Source organism: Camellia sinensis, chromosome 5 (assembly GCF_055761805.1).
Source record: "Camellia sinensis isolate YWXY chromosome 5, ASM5576180v1, whole genome shotgun sequence".
Lineage (NCBI taxonomy): Eukaryota > Viridiplantae > Streptophyta > Magnoliopsida > Ericales > Theaceae > Camellia > Camellia sinensis.
In genome coordinates, this window is record NC_138965.1 from 108,640,696 (window position 1) to 108,654,568 (window position 13,873).

Sequence of the window (13,873 nt, forward strand, 5' to 3'; positions counted from 1 at the left end):
TCACTTGAATTTTTTTTTTAACTTTTACAAAAATATATATATATATATATAGAAAAATCTACACTATCTACTTAACTTTTTGAACACTTTTTAGCTAGTTTTTTTTTTTTTTTTTTTTTTTTTTGATATTTTTTGGGTAAGTGAGTTTCTTAATAGCAAGGCATTTTTAATTAAATTTGGAGATAAAAAGCAAGATTTAAAAAGGGTAGTTTTGGAAATTGAGTTTTGAAAGGTGGAAAATTAATAAATACAAAAGAGGGTAAAAGCTCTTGCATGTTACATGTTCCCTCTTTCTCCCTTCATGCACAAGCCTTTAATTCCATTTTAATTTATTGCTTTTTTCCGTTTTTACCAAAGCCCAAAAAAAAAAAAAAAAAAAAAAAAAAAAAAAATCTTTTTTCAAGTGAAATCCAAACCCAAATTACAGCAATTTCTTTCGAATTATATTTCTGTAAATGTTTATATATCTCTTGGTGGAGAGGAATGCTTGTCACCTACTCTTGCTTTCCACCCTCTCTCTCTCTCTCTCTCCTTCCTTCTTAAGAGAAGTCACATTTCACATATACACACAAAAGCACTTTTCTGGGTTTGTTTTGGTTTTCTCTGTGATGGAGAAACAGAGGTGTAAGCTCTGTTTCAAGAGCTTCGTTAATGGCAGAGCATTGGGTGGACACATGAGATCTCACATGATGAATCTCTATGTTCCACCAAAACCAGAACAACAACAACAACACAACGACGATGAAGATGATCGACGACTCGGTGAAGAGGCTGAGTCGACTCCATCATCATCATCTGAAGAAGAAGAAAATGAAGAGAAAGGCTTGTTGAGTTACGGGTTGAGAGAGAACCCAAAAAAGAGCATTCGATTAGTCGATCCCGAGTTCTCTTTCGCTGGCTCGTCTGTGGTTCTTCAAGACAGAGAGAGCGAGACCGAGTCATCCAAGAACCCAACTCGGAGACGATCCAAGCGAATTCGGAGGTCCGGAATTCCAGACCCAGATCGCCACCATTGCCATAACCAGACCTCGAAAGAACCAGAGTCAAAGAAACCCAAATCGGGCCAACCCGGCAAGCCCGAATCGCCGGTGAGTTCGATCTCCGAGACCTCCCCAGAAGAAGGACTCGCTTATTGCTTGTTGATGTTATCCAGAGACAAATGGGTATTGAGAAACGAAGAAAAAGATGAAGAAGAAGATGAACAGACTGAGTACGACTCGGACGAGTTCAAAAAACAGAGCAACAAGACTCGGATTCGAGGGAAGTACAAGTGCGAGACTTGTCACAGAGTGTTTCGATCCTATCAAGCACTTGGTGGTCACAGAGCGAGTCACAAGAAGAACAGAGCTCACAACAATGGTGGTTCGATTCGTGAACCGCCATTGGAGACTGAGGTTAGAGTTACAGAAGAGAAAGTTCATGAATGCCCTATTTGTTACAGAGTTTTTGCTTCTGGCCAAGCATTGGGTGGACACAAAAGATCACATGTTATTGGATCATCATCATCAACAATAATTACTACTACTACTTCTACAGTTGTTGCTACTAAACCAGTGAAATCGAAATTGGGTAGTGAAAAGTTGATTGATCTTAATCTTCCAGCTCCGATTGATGAAGATGAGATTAGCCAAATCGAAGTCTCGGTGGTTTCTGATGCTGAATTTGTGAACACTAGGGGTGCCTGATCCGTTAAAATAGAAGGGCATGAACCAATCTACTATAGAGTAGACTATTTCAATAGTTTGAGCGGATGAGCGGACGATGTAGATGTATTTTTCTTAATCCGCCTAAATTCGGATAGATGGCAGATGAGAGGTCATCTGACTAAATCCGATCTGTCAACACCCTAGTGAACACCAATGTCTTGAGTTCAACTGTTTACATTGATTCTGAGCTAAAATTTTAAAAATTTTTTTTTTTAATGAGACGGAATTTTGAAACAGATCTTTGTATCAAGCTTCATAGTAAATTTGAATACATACAATTATTCATAAATTATTTGATAGAGTAATTCAGATACTAGTAATCACACTAGCAAATCAGTTGGGTTACTCTTTGGATTCATAATATTGTCTGTAATTGATTTCTCTTGAATTTTGGTTCTGCCATTGTAACAGTTGATTTAGAGCATCCATTAATGATGGAACCAGAAATATTTATTTCATTCCCAAATTTCTAAGTCTACAAAACATTGCATTATATTACTGATTTTTTTGAGGAGGAATTACACATATTTGATAATCACAAAAAATATTTACATAAAAGATGATAAACATTTTAAATATTAATAATTATAATTATAATTTTTTTTTACCTTTTTGTAAATATTTTTTGTAATTCCCCTTTTTTTTAAAACTGTTTTAATGGATATATGATAAAATAGTATTATTTATTTTTATTATTTTACAATAATAAATTCCAAATGAAAAGAAAAAAAATTATAAATTAGTGACGCCTTTAAAAAATATTTATTACTGATTCATAAACTTAACAAAATTTATCACTAATTTTTAAAAAAAAAAATTAGAAAAAAAATTCTAAATTAAAAAGAAGAAATTACAGATCAGTTGTAGTTGTAGAAAATTATTACTGATTCATAAACAATAAAAAAAATCAATCACAATTATTCACATGGGCACTTGTACAAAGTAATGACAAAAATCTGGTTGACTTTCAAATTGGGTAGTTATTCATAAATTTTTCTTTATTTACTTATATTTTATTTAATTTAAATTATTTTTTTATACTTTAATAATTTGTATGGGTGACATAATTATCTAAATACTCCTAATAATAATATTTATATTAATGCAAACATTCATACTATAAAATATGAATGTTCATATCACTAAGCTAGATGTACTAAGCGTTCAAAAATATTTGTAAAGATAAAAGTACCCATGAATTACCTTAAATATGAAAATTAGAATTTAGTAAATTAATTGTCCAAATAATAAGGCTTATTAAAATACAATAATATGTTATGAATTAATTGGGATATATAAAATTTGAAAAAAAAAATCTCCCAATAAATCCCCCTTTCATATTTTGTTTTTTTTTTTTGATTTTTTTTTTATAAAAAGAAAAGTATATAAAAATAATAAGCTTTTTTTTTTTATTCTTTTTCAATTTCTTTTTTATCAAAACTATTTTTTGTAAAATTTTAAGAACTCTAAACGTTGCGATATTTATCTATAATTTGTTCATTTTGGATTTATGAAATCTGATTAGTACGGTATATCTCAGCAACTTTTGACTAGAGAGAATATTATGGTAATCTGTTGATTATTATTTACACAAGTAAAAGCATTGTAATATTATCTAAAATAATGTTTAAGACCCAAAAAATAATGTTTATCTAAAAAACAAAATTCTTTTCTTGAAATTCAAAAAAAAAAAATAGAAAATAAAAAAAAAAAAAAATCTTATTGTCAAATATTTCTTATCATAAATACTAAATGCACATTTTTATTTGAAAGTCCATAAGAAACCTCTTCATCCAAGAGTCAATAAAACAAATTGTTTAAAGGTCCTAATCCTAAAGGCTAAAAAAATCAATAAATCATACTTTTCCAATAAAATTTTCACGGAGTCATATTAAGAGGTGATTTGAGATGATCTTAATAAATATATTTTTTGACTTTATGAAATATGAGTTGGGTATGGATTGGGTTTGAAGTAGTGTAGTACAGAAGTGATATGACTTAAGTAGGATAGTGACTTTTTGACTTTTTTAGCACACCCCAAACAAGGCCTAATACATAATAAACTTTTTCATGTGTTAATAAGACTCAACAAAAATTTTATAAAAAAAATGACCTATTTGATTTTTTCTTAAAAATTTATTCAATTATCTAAAAGTCTAGAAAAAAAAAAAAATTATCCCCATACAAAGGCCTAGTTAAACCCAAAAACAAAAAGAAAAACAAAAAACTTCATTTACTAAAGGCCTTAATATTAAAAGTTGCAAATAAATTACCAAAATTTATTTCCAATAATAGAAAAATGTATTGTACATAAAAGTTATTTAAATTAAAAAAAATCTCTTCTTAAAAATTAATTCAATTACTGTCGAAAAGTCTAGAAAAAAAATCTCCCCATGAAAAGGTCCAGTTAAACCAAAACAAACAAAAAAAGACTTCATTTACTAATGGCCCCAATAGTAAAAGCTGTAAATAAATTACCAAAATTTATTTCCAATAATAGAAAGGAAAATTTATCCATAAATCTTATATGCGGAAATGTTAATCCACTTAATCCTAAGAATTTTCTTATGAATTAATTAGTCCTATATGGTTTAAAAAGTTACATATATTTGATTTAATGTCGTTTAAGTGAATGTCTTTTTGTGATTCATTTTTTCAATTTTCTGATTCTTTTTTTAGATGAGAATGGAAAGGTGAGATGTGAAAGATTCTTTTTGGGGGAATTGGTGGCTGAAGTGTTGATTGCCGAGTGTGGAAATTTGTTTTTTTGTAAGTGTGGCTTTCTAGTGTCACACTGAAGTGCTACATTAGAGTGCTACATTTAAAAAAAAAATACACTAAAAAGTTTTTGTGTGTTACATTTATTTGAGTGTTACATTTGGGAAAAACACTATGTTATATTGATTGAAGTATTACGTTTAGGAAAAATATATTACATTTGAGTGTTACGTTTAAGAATAGTGCATTAAGGAGTTTGATTTTGAAGTGTCACGTTTAGTAATTTCAACATTATAAGAAAATTTATATTTGTTTCTCAACACATAATACACGCCCATTTATACTTGACCCTTTGTATAATTCACAAGAAAAGGACCTTTGGATCTTAAAAAAAAAAAAAATCATAAGATCGCTATTTGGGATTTTTTTGATACACCCTAATAGAAAAATGTATTGTACATAAAAGTTATTTAAATTTAAAATATAAAAAAAATCTCTTATTAAAATTTAGGAGAATGGTAAAATAATTTGAAATTCACGAAGGTACAAATGGCACATGCACTAATTTGTGCAAAAGAAATGTTATACTTTCATGCATTTGAAAATATTTTACTACCTTCTTGAAAGGGTAATTTGTGTAGCCAAATTGGACTGACCTAGTTGGAATTGTCTTCAAGAGCTAGGCCGCATAATGGGGCGAGCTATGAGTTGAGACATCACGGTTTTGGGCCAAACAGAGACTAGGTCGAGCAAAGATGTTTGACCGGACTAGTAAAGATCCATATCCTGGGACCTAGCTACTTCTTAATGTTGGTCAAGGATTGAATTGAGCTGCGAGCGAAGGCGGTCAAAACAGACCGAGGTAAAAGGATTGATTGAGCTAGGAGTATAGTCGCACAGCGTTAGCTTGGTGGCATGCCATGTACATGCTGTACGGCACTGCATGTTACACGACTAAGCTAATGGAGAACAGAACAAAGGTAGTCCAGTTGCACGACGGTAGCCGAGCAAAGAGTTATGCCATCTCACTTGGCTTGCAGTGAGAAGGGTGTCAAAGCAAAAACATTATCCTTTAAGAATGTGATTCCTAAAAAAACTCTACAAATGAGAGTTAGAGTCCTACTAGGATTGTGTCATGTGAAATCTATAAAAGCTCAAACCAAACCCTTTCAATTCGTACTCCCGAATTCACAGATCTTTTGCCTCTTAGTTAATTTGCTGACTTAGGCATCAAAAGGGTTTTCGACACACACCCGTTGGCAAGCTCACGTTTGTGGTTTCAAGTGTTACAACGACGTTTGGAGGAGTGCAAGCTTGATCAACAGGATTATACGGGGGAAGATTGTTTCGTGCTTGTACAATTGGCGCCATCTGTCGAAAAACTCAGAGAACTTATATTTTGATCAAGTGTTCCTTTAGTAAGAGTTAATGGTACACAACGAAGATCTGCCTTAATCTGCTATTGATGGCCAAATGCCAGATGCGAACAAGAAGCGTGATGGTTTGCCTCTTGCTCCGCCTATGGCAGAATTAGACCCTCAGCAACGGAAAAGGGTTTTCGACACACACCCGTTGGCAAGCTCACGTTTGTGGTTTCAAGTGTTACAACGACGTTTGGAGGAGTGCAAGCTTGATCAACAGGGTTATACGGGGGAAGATTGTTTCGTGCTTGTACAATTGGCGCCATCTGTCGAAAAACTCAGAGAACTTAACTTTTGATCAAGTGTTCCTTTAGTAAGAGTTAATGGTACACAACGAAGATCTGCCTTAATCTGCTATTGATGGCCAAACGCCAGATGCGAACAAGAAGCGTGATGGTTTGCCTCTTGCTCCGCCTATGGCAGAATTAGACCCTCAGCAACGGAACCCTCACAAGGGTGCGCGAGAAAAGCATGGTTGGAGCCCTTACTACTCCCGAAGCCTAGATGGACAAAGGCGAAGAACAGATAACCAGGTTCTGGAGGATCGTGTGAAAGAGCAAAACGAGTTGATAAGAAGGATAGCGGCATACATTGAGGTTTTGAAGCACCAGGTGAAATGCAAGGGCGTGGTTGCTGTGGAGATTCGCGAGGGACGAATGCAATCTCGTCGTTTCTAGAGATCGAGATGGTTATGTCATGCCCACACATTCTGAGAGTAGAAGCCTCAGGACATGCGACATCTATTCAATGACTTTTAGAACTCGTTACCCAGGTCTAATAGGACAAGGTCCGAAAGATTATACACTGAGGGAAGCAATTATTGACCTTCGTACACTCATAAAACTTCTTTGTGATACATTGAGATGCCTAGATTGGAAAATTTGTGGATTGTTTTAGAGGAAAAAGAACGAAAGAGAGAAATTGCCCAGGTGCAAAACTCCCAAAGGGTATCTGCTTTGTAGCGATTGGCTCATAGGATGCATGGAAGTGTTGAGGTTGCAATGTCAATGCTACACATTGCCTATGAGCAGCAGACAGAATGCTAGCAAGATTACAGAGCTCGTCGTTCATTCCGACGATAGAGAACGCACTGCTGCCTTTAGGCTTTAACTAGCCTAAGCTCATGATCTACAACGGGAAGCCAAATCCATAAATGCACCTTAGCCACTTTTGACAAGTGATGGCTATTCACAGGAGAAACGATGCCTTGATGTGCATCTTGTTTCCGTCAAGTTTTGGCGACCTAGGCCTGACTTGGTTCAAGAGATTGCCAGAAGGCAGCATTGCCTCATGGGCGTAGGTTGCAGAAGTGTTTGTCACCAGGTTTAAGACAAACACAAAGACGCTTGTGGAGGTCAATCAATTGCTTGCCATTGACATGGGCGAGAAAGAGATGCTGAAGTCCTACAATAATAGGTATTGGGAGACCTTCAATCAGATTGACAAATGTCCCACCAATCTAGTTATCGCACAGTACAAGTGTGGCTTGCCTGTTGGGCATAGGTTGAGGGACTCCATGACTATGACTTCCCCCACCCCCTTACCATGGAAGCTTTAATGGAAAAAGTACATCAGCACATCAGGGTAGAAGAGGATGGCGCTCATGCTAAGGCGAGGTCTATCATGATAACGATGTTAGACAAAACAACCATGGCTAAAGTAATCACGGTCGCCAAAAAAGAAAGACTAAACTACAATAGCAGTCTGCCAAATGATGAGGACACCAAAGCAAAAAAGTTAAAGGTTCGCACTACCATCACGACAGCTTTTAAAAAAGCCCATTTATCAAATGCTTAATGAGATACGTGATGAATCCTTTGTTCAGCGGCCTGCCAAATTGGAGAAAGCGCAGAGAGGCTATAGAAGATATCGGTGCACTTTCCATGATGAAGTTGGGCACCAAAATAGGGATTGCACGCCATTGAAACAACATCTGGAAAAACTGGTGGCAGTAGACCACTTGGACCGTTACATTGAAAGGGGAGCTCAGATAACCCCTCATGACAGAAATATGCTAGACGGAATGTCGGTAGATGGTTCGCCATAAGGTGTGATCCATGGGATCATTGAACCTGAGCGCGTCTGCGAGCTCAAGGGGATGATAAAAAAAGGCAGAACACATGAGGGAAGTGTTAAGTATTCAGCTGACCGTAAAGAAATGGAAAACAAAAGTGAAGAATGTCATTACTTTTTCCGACAGAGACCTAGCAAGGTTGCATAACCCCCATAACGACGCATTGGTGGTTACTTTGCAAGTCAAAATTTTCAATATCAAGGGGATCTTGATTGATCAAGGGAGTTTATGTGAAATAATGTATTCTGAAACCTTCAAACAATTAAAGTTAGATGACAAAGACTTGGCGCCATCCATGTCTCTCTCAGTAGGTTTCAACTCTATGCCAGAGTGGGCAGTTGGCAAGATTATTCTGTCGGTTAAAGCTGGCTCGATGGTCAAACAAGTGGAGTTTTCGATTTTAAAAGTCACATCCACTTATGACATCATTCTTGGAAGAACATGGTTGCACGTCATACGAGCCGTAGCTTCAACCTACCATCAAGTAATGCAGTTCCCAAACAAAGCCAGAGTAATTGAAGAGGTCTTGGGAGACCAAATCATATCCAAGAAATGATTCATGATAGTTAATAGCAGCCGAGCTACCAAAGGGTTTGTACAGATGGTAGAGGAACCGAAAAGCAATGAAATGTTTGTAGATGTCGGCAAGTCAACTGAATAGAAGACCGTGGAAGATCTGGTGGAAGTAAGGATTGATGAGAGCAACCCAGAGAAGTTCTTTTTGTTTGACTCATCTTTGTCTAGCACTAAGAGAAAGGAGATCATGGATTTTTTGGTCTCCAATCTTGAAGTGTTTGCCTGTACGCCATACGACATGCCTAGCATTGATCCAAACTTCATATGTCATCAACGCAATGTCAACCCCATCGCCAGACCAGTTATACAAAGAACTCGCAGATCGGCTCTACACTACGACAAAGTAGTGGCTGAAGAAGTGGAAAACCTGCTGGAAGTAGGGGCAATCAGAGAACTCCATTATCCCAAGTGGATTTCAAACACAGTGGTGGTGCCAAAAAAGAATGGCAAGTGGCAAATTTGTGTGGACTAGATAACAGTCAACAAAGCATGCCCAAATGATAGCTTTCTTTTACTAAGGATGGACCAACTGGTGGACCTAACTATAGGACACAATCGACTTAGCTTTCTTGATGCATATCGTGGATACCATTAGATTACTATATATGAACCGGACTAGGATTCACATCCTTCACGACTCCAACAGGGTTGTACTATTACAAGGTCATACCCTTAGGCCTAAAGAAGGCAGAGACAACATTTCAACGAATGATCACTAAAATATTTGCGTCATTGTTAGGAAAAACAATAGAAGATTACATCGATGACATGGTGTTTAAGATAAAGGATGAGTGAAACCATCTCAATGACCTAGCAGAGATGTTCCAAATTCTGAAGACTCACAAGCTGCAGCTAAATGCATCCAAGTGTGCATTTGGCATGGGATCAGGCAAATTTCTAGGCTTCTTGGTGACCAATCGCAACATAGAAGTAGATATTTCCCAAATCAAGGTCATTCATGAGCTTGAACGGCCAAACACTGTTAAGGAGTCGGAACATCTGACATGGTTAGCTGCCACGGTAAACAGGTTTATAAGTCAGTCATCAGACCGATGTAAACCATTCTTCCAGGCATTCAAGGCAAAGTTCAAGTGGGACAAAGAATGTGACCAAGATCTAGCAAGCTTGAAGGAATACTTATCTTCTCCACCACTTGTAGCGACGCCAGTACCTAGAGAAGAGCTCTACTTATAGCTGGCAGTCTCCCAGTATGTCGTTAGTGCGGTGTTGGTGCGAGTAGAAGGAATACAACACTTGCCCATCTTCTATATGAGCAAGATAATGTTGGGTGCCGAAACAAGATACTTGTCACTAGAGAAACTAGCCTTGGCTTTAATGATGGCATCAGGGAAGTTACCGCACTACTTCCATGAGCACATTGTGGTGGTGTTGACCGTATTCCCTTTGAAAGCCTTATTCGACAGGGCGGACTTTTCTGGAAGGATTTTAAAATGGGCAGTGGAGTTAGGATAATTTGACATCAAGTTTCAACCTAGAACGGCAATAAAGGCCCAAGAATTAGCAGACTTTGTGGCGGAGTTCGCTCTAGGAAGTCATACTGTTTGCCCGGTCGACTAGACCGAAGAAACTAAATAAATGGGGGCAAGTGCCAAGAGAATAGCGCGACCCCCCACCACTTACCAACAAGTTAAATTACCACCTCAAGCAAAGGAACCATGCAATGTGCCATTGAGCCTGGCAGTGGTTACACCCCCCATTGAGGTTAATAACACATTGCCAATGGGTAATAAGGTAAGCCGCACAACGACAAGTGCAATTTGCGATAACATGCCTAAAAGGAAAATGGAAAGGCAACCAAGCAAAGAGATTAACAAACAAATGGTGGACAAAAACTTGGAAGAAATAATCAAAGTTCTAGGCCTTAAGACATTTTCAAACCCATCTATTTGTTAAAAGTTATTCGAGGGAGAGATGTGGAAGCTTTTTGTGGATGGAGCTTCTAATAGACATTGAGCTAGACTAGGAATAGTCCTTATTTCACAAGATAGCCTAACTATTGAGCGGATGATCAGACTTGAATTTCCAACATCCAATAATGAAGCAGAGTACGAAACACTCTTGGTTTGAAATCTGCCTTCCGGATAAAGGCTACCGAGCTAATGGTGTACAACAACTCCCAATTAGTGGTTAACCAAATATCTGGCGAGTACGAGGCAAAGGAAGACAGAATGGCCAGGTATCAGGAGCTAGTCAGAACAAAGATCAAAAAATTTAAAGTCGTCAGAATAAAACAAATTGGTCGAGATAAAAATAGCAAGGCAAATGAGTTAGCTTGTTTTGCGTCAATGTCATACACTTCTATCCCAAACCCCTTGTTAATTGACTTCTTGCCAAGACCAAGTATTGAAAAACCTGAAGCGGCATAGGCTCTTCTTGGATGGACTCTATCATCACTTTCTAGAAATATCGGATTCTACTAGATAACAAGAAGGAGGTGAACAAGATTTGAGCAAAGTCACAACTATTTTGGCTTTCCCTATCTCTGGCATTGTATAAAAAGTTTTTCACTGGGCCATACTTGAAGTGTGTGTACCCTAGCGAGGTTGAAGTCTTTTTGTTCAAAATTCATGAAGAAATTGTGAAATTCATCTGGGGGAAGGTCATTGGCTTATCGACCTATCTTGCAAGGATATTGGTGGCCATGCATGCAGATAGAAGTTGGGAAGTATGTTAGGTAGTGTGAAAAATGCCAGAAGTTTGCACATCAAATCTACCAACCGACTAGAGAACTCTTATCTTTGACCAGCCTTTGGCCTTTTGCAATGTGGGGTTTAGACATAATTGGACCACTCCTAACTGCGCCGGACAATAAGAAATTCTTTATTGCAGCGACTGATTACTTCACAAAATGGGTTGAAGCAGAGGCACTTGTTTCCATCAAAGAGAAAGGCGTCAAGAAGTTTTTTTGGCAGAACATTATCACCCAATTTAGAATTCCAAAAGCTTTGATATCAGACAACGACACTCAGTTTGATGGGAGGATATTTAAAGGCTTCAGTAAAGAGTACAAGATAAAGTTCTACAACTCCACCCCAACTTACCCGCAAGCCAACGGTCAGGCCGAAACATCAAACAAGGTGATCCTAGATGGCTTGAAGAAAAGGCTAGAAAAGGTGAAAGGAAAGTTGGTTAAAGAACTCCCCTCATGTTTTATGGGCCTACCGAACAACCCTAAGGTGTTCAACTGGGAAAACACCATTCGCTTTTGCATACGGCATGGAGGTCGTCATTCCTCTAGAAATCAGTCTTCCCACCAGTAGAAGTAAGAATTTTGATCTAGACTTGAACGGGGAGGCAATAACTTTAGAGCTCGACCTTGCGGAAGAAAGAAGAGAGAGAGCTTTAATTCATATTGTTTCGTATCAGCAAAAGTTGTCCATAAAGTATAATAATGTGGTGTATCCAAGGTAGTTCAAGATAGGAGATTGGGTTCTATGCAAAGTCATGGAGAACACTTTGATGCTTGGTGATGGCAAATTGGGACCCAATTGGGAGGGAACATACAAAGTTGTTGGGCTAGTAGGAAAATGTGCTTACTGTTTGGAAGATATTGATGGCCTAGCTGTACCAAGACCGTGAAATAAGACCATTCTCAAGCTTTTTTATTTTTAACCTTTGTAATCTTTTCTTTCTTCTAGTTCAGCATTACTAAAATGAGTAGAATTTCCTTTTTAGACTTCTTGTTTTACTATGCGCTTGTATTACTTCAGTCTGAAATTTAAAATCTTTGACCGAATTGGTTAGCTCGACAAAGTGGGTTGGCAGGGTTGACCAATTCTTTAGGAAATCTTTGTCCGACTGGTTAGCTCAGCAAAGTGGGTTAGCAAGATTGACTAACTCTTTAGGAAATCTTTGCCCAGCTGGTTAGCTCAGTAAAGTTGGTTGGCAGGATTGACCAACTCTTTGAAAAATCTTTGCTGAGTTGGTTAGCTCAACACAGTAGGTTGGCAAGATTAACCAACTTCTTGAAAATCTTTGACCGAGCTAGTTTACGCAGCGAAGTAGGTTGTTAGGATTTACTAACTTTTTGAAAATCCTTGACCGATCTGTTTAGCTTGGCATAGTAGGTTAGGAGGATTGACCAACTTCTTGGAAATCTTTGATCGAGTAGGTTAGCTTGGCAAAGTAGATTGATAGGATTAACCAACTTTTTGAAAATCTTTGACCGATTTGTTTAGCTCGGCAAAGTAGGTTGGCATGATTGATAAACTTCTTGAAAATGTTTGATCAAGCTGGGTAGCTCGGCAAAGTAGGTTGGCAGGATTGACCAACTTCTTGGAAATCTTTGACCAAGCTGGTTAGCTCAGCAAAGTAGATTGGCAGGATTGACTAACTTTTTAGAAGTCTTTGATCGATCTAGTTAGCTTGATAAAGGTGGTTGGCAGGATTGACCAACTCTTTGAATTATTTGACCGAGTTGGTTAGCTCGGCAAAGTGGGTTGGAAGGATTGACCAACTTCTTGAAAATCTTTGCCAAGTTAGTTAGCTCGGCAAAGTGTGCATATAAACTTGAATGAAGTATCAAAGAACACTGGGCGTGCAAAAAGTTGTAGAATTTTCATTGATGTAAAAATTGATTACAGAAAAGGGGTTAGTAGCCCGGTTACATGGCAAAATGAGAGAAAAAGAAATAAAAGCAAAAATAGATGCAAGTCGTATATCGGTCATATCATAGGATCATCCAGTTCGATTGAGGCACTAGTTTCACATTGAGTTAGCATGGCACCAACACCATCTTTAACGATTAGATCGATAATATCATCTTCAGTGGTAGTGTCACGACCCAAACCCGCCCCTATAGGTTTAGCACCGTAACCAGCCAGTAATCCGAGATTACCGAAGGCCTACTTAACAATAATACAGTAAAACAGAGTACAGGGGCCTGGCGGAAGCCAATATAGTAAATAAATAATGTCCAATGAGCTGTAACAGTCTGAATGCCAAAAAGACTTTTCATATATACATATACACAGTGCAGAACAGTATGTACAACATTTATAATCATCCAGATCAGGGACCTAATCCCTATATAACAGTACAGTAACAGTCTGTACAGTCTACAAAACAGTTACAGAGACAGAAAGGGAAAATCAAAACACCCCTACACCATAGCTTGACAGGCTCGGAACCTCGCAGTGAGGCACAGTGGTTGGCTTGACAAAACTGGAGCTTAACCCCGACGCTTTTAGCCGCGGTCTGGTGCCTGTACACCTACATATATATATGAGCAGTGAGCTAAAGTCCAGTGAATAGCATAATGCGTAAAGGGGTTTAGAATGAATGTCCTTACAATAATGAAAACAGTTCATTAAATCAGTATTTCAGTCGTTCAGTCAGTACAGTCATATGTGGTACAT

At 37.5% G+C, this 13,873-nt stretch overlaps 2 protein-coding genes across 2 annotated transcripts; both read left to right on the forward strand.

The window, feature by feature from the left end:
• Positions 1-477: 477 nt before the first annotated feature.
• LOC114258168 (zinc finger protein ZAT9) lies at positions 478-1,995 on the forward strand. Its single transcript, XM_028198056.2, has one exon. It carries the CDS (start codon positions 609-611, stop codon positions 1,683-1,685), a length of 1,077 nt encoding a protein of 358 aa, XP_028053857.2. The 5' UTR covers positions 478-608; the 3' UTR covers positions 1,686-1,995.
• A 5,970-nt stretch (positions 1,996-7,965) lies between these two features.
• Positions 7,966-8,967, forward strand: LOC145791605 (uncharacterized). The gene is made up of 2 exons (XM_082871980.1): positions 7,966-8,403; positions 8,581-8,967. The coding sequence occupies exons 1-2, from the start codon at positions 7,966-7,968 to the stop codon at positions 8,965-8,967; spliced, it is 825 nt and encodes a 274-aa protein (XP_082728106.1).
• Positions 8,968-13,873: the final 4,906 nt, after the last annotated feature.

What these genes read in the sequence shown, in the direction of transcription:
- LOC145791605 (XM_082871980.1), top strand. Translation starts at nt 7,966, where the DNA reads ATGAGGGAAGTGTTAAGTATTCAGCTGACCGTAAAGAAATGGAAAACA. An exon ending in TAGCTTCAACCTACCATCAA is followed by an intron (nt 8,404 to 8,580) that starts GTAATGCAGTTC and finishes TCAACTGAATAG; the next exon opens with AAGACCGTGGAAGATCTGGT.
- LOC114258168 (XM_028198056.2), top strand. Translation starts at nt 609, where the DNA reads ATGGAGAAACAGAGGTGTAAGCTCTGTTTCAAGAGCTTCGTTAATGGC.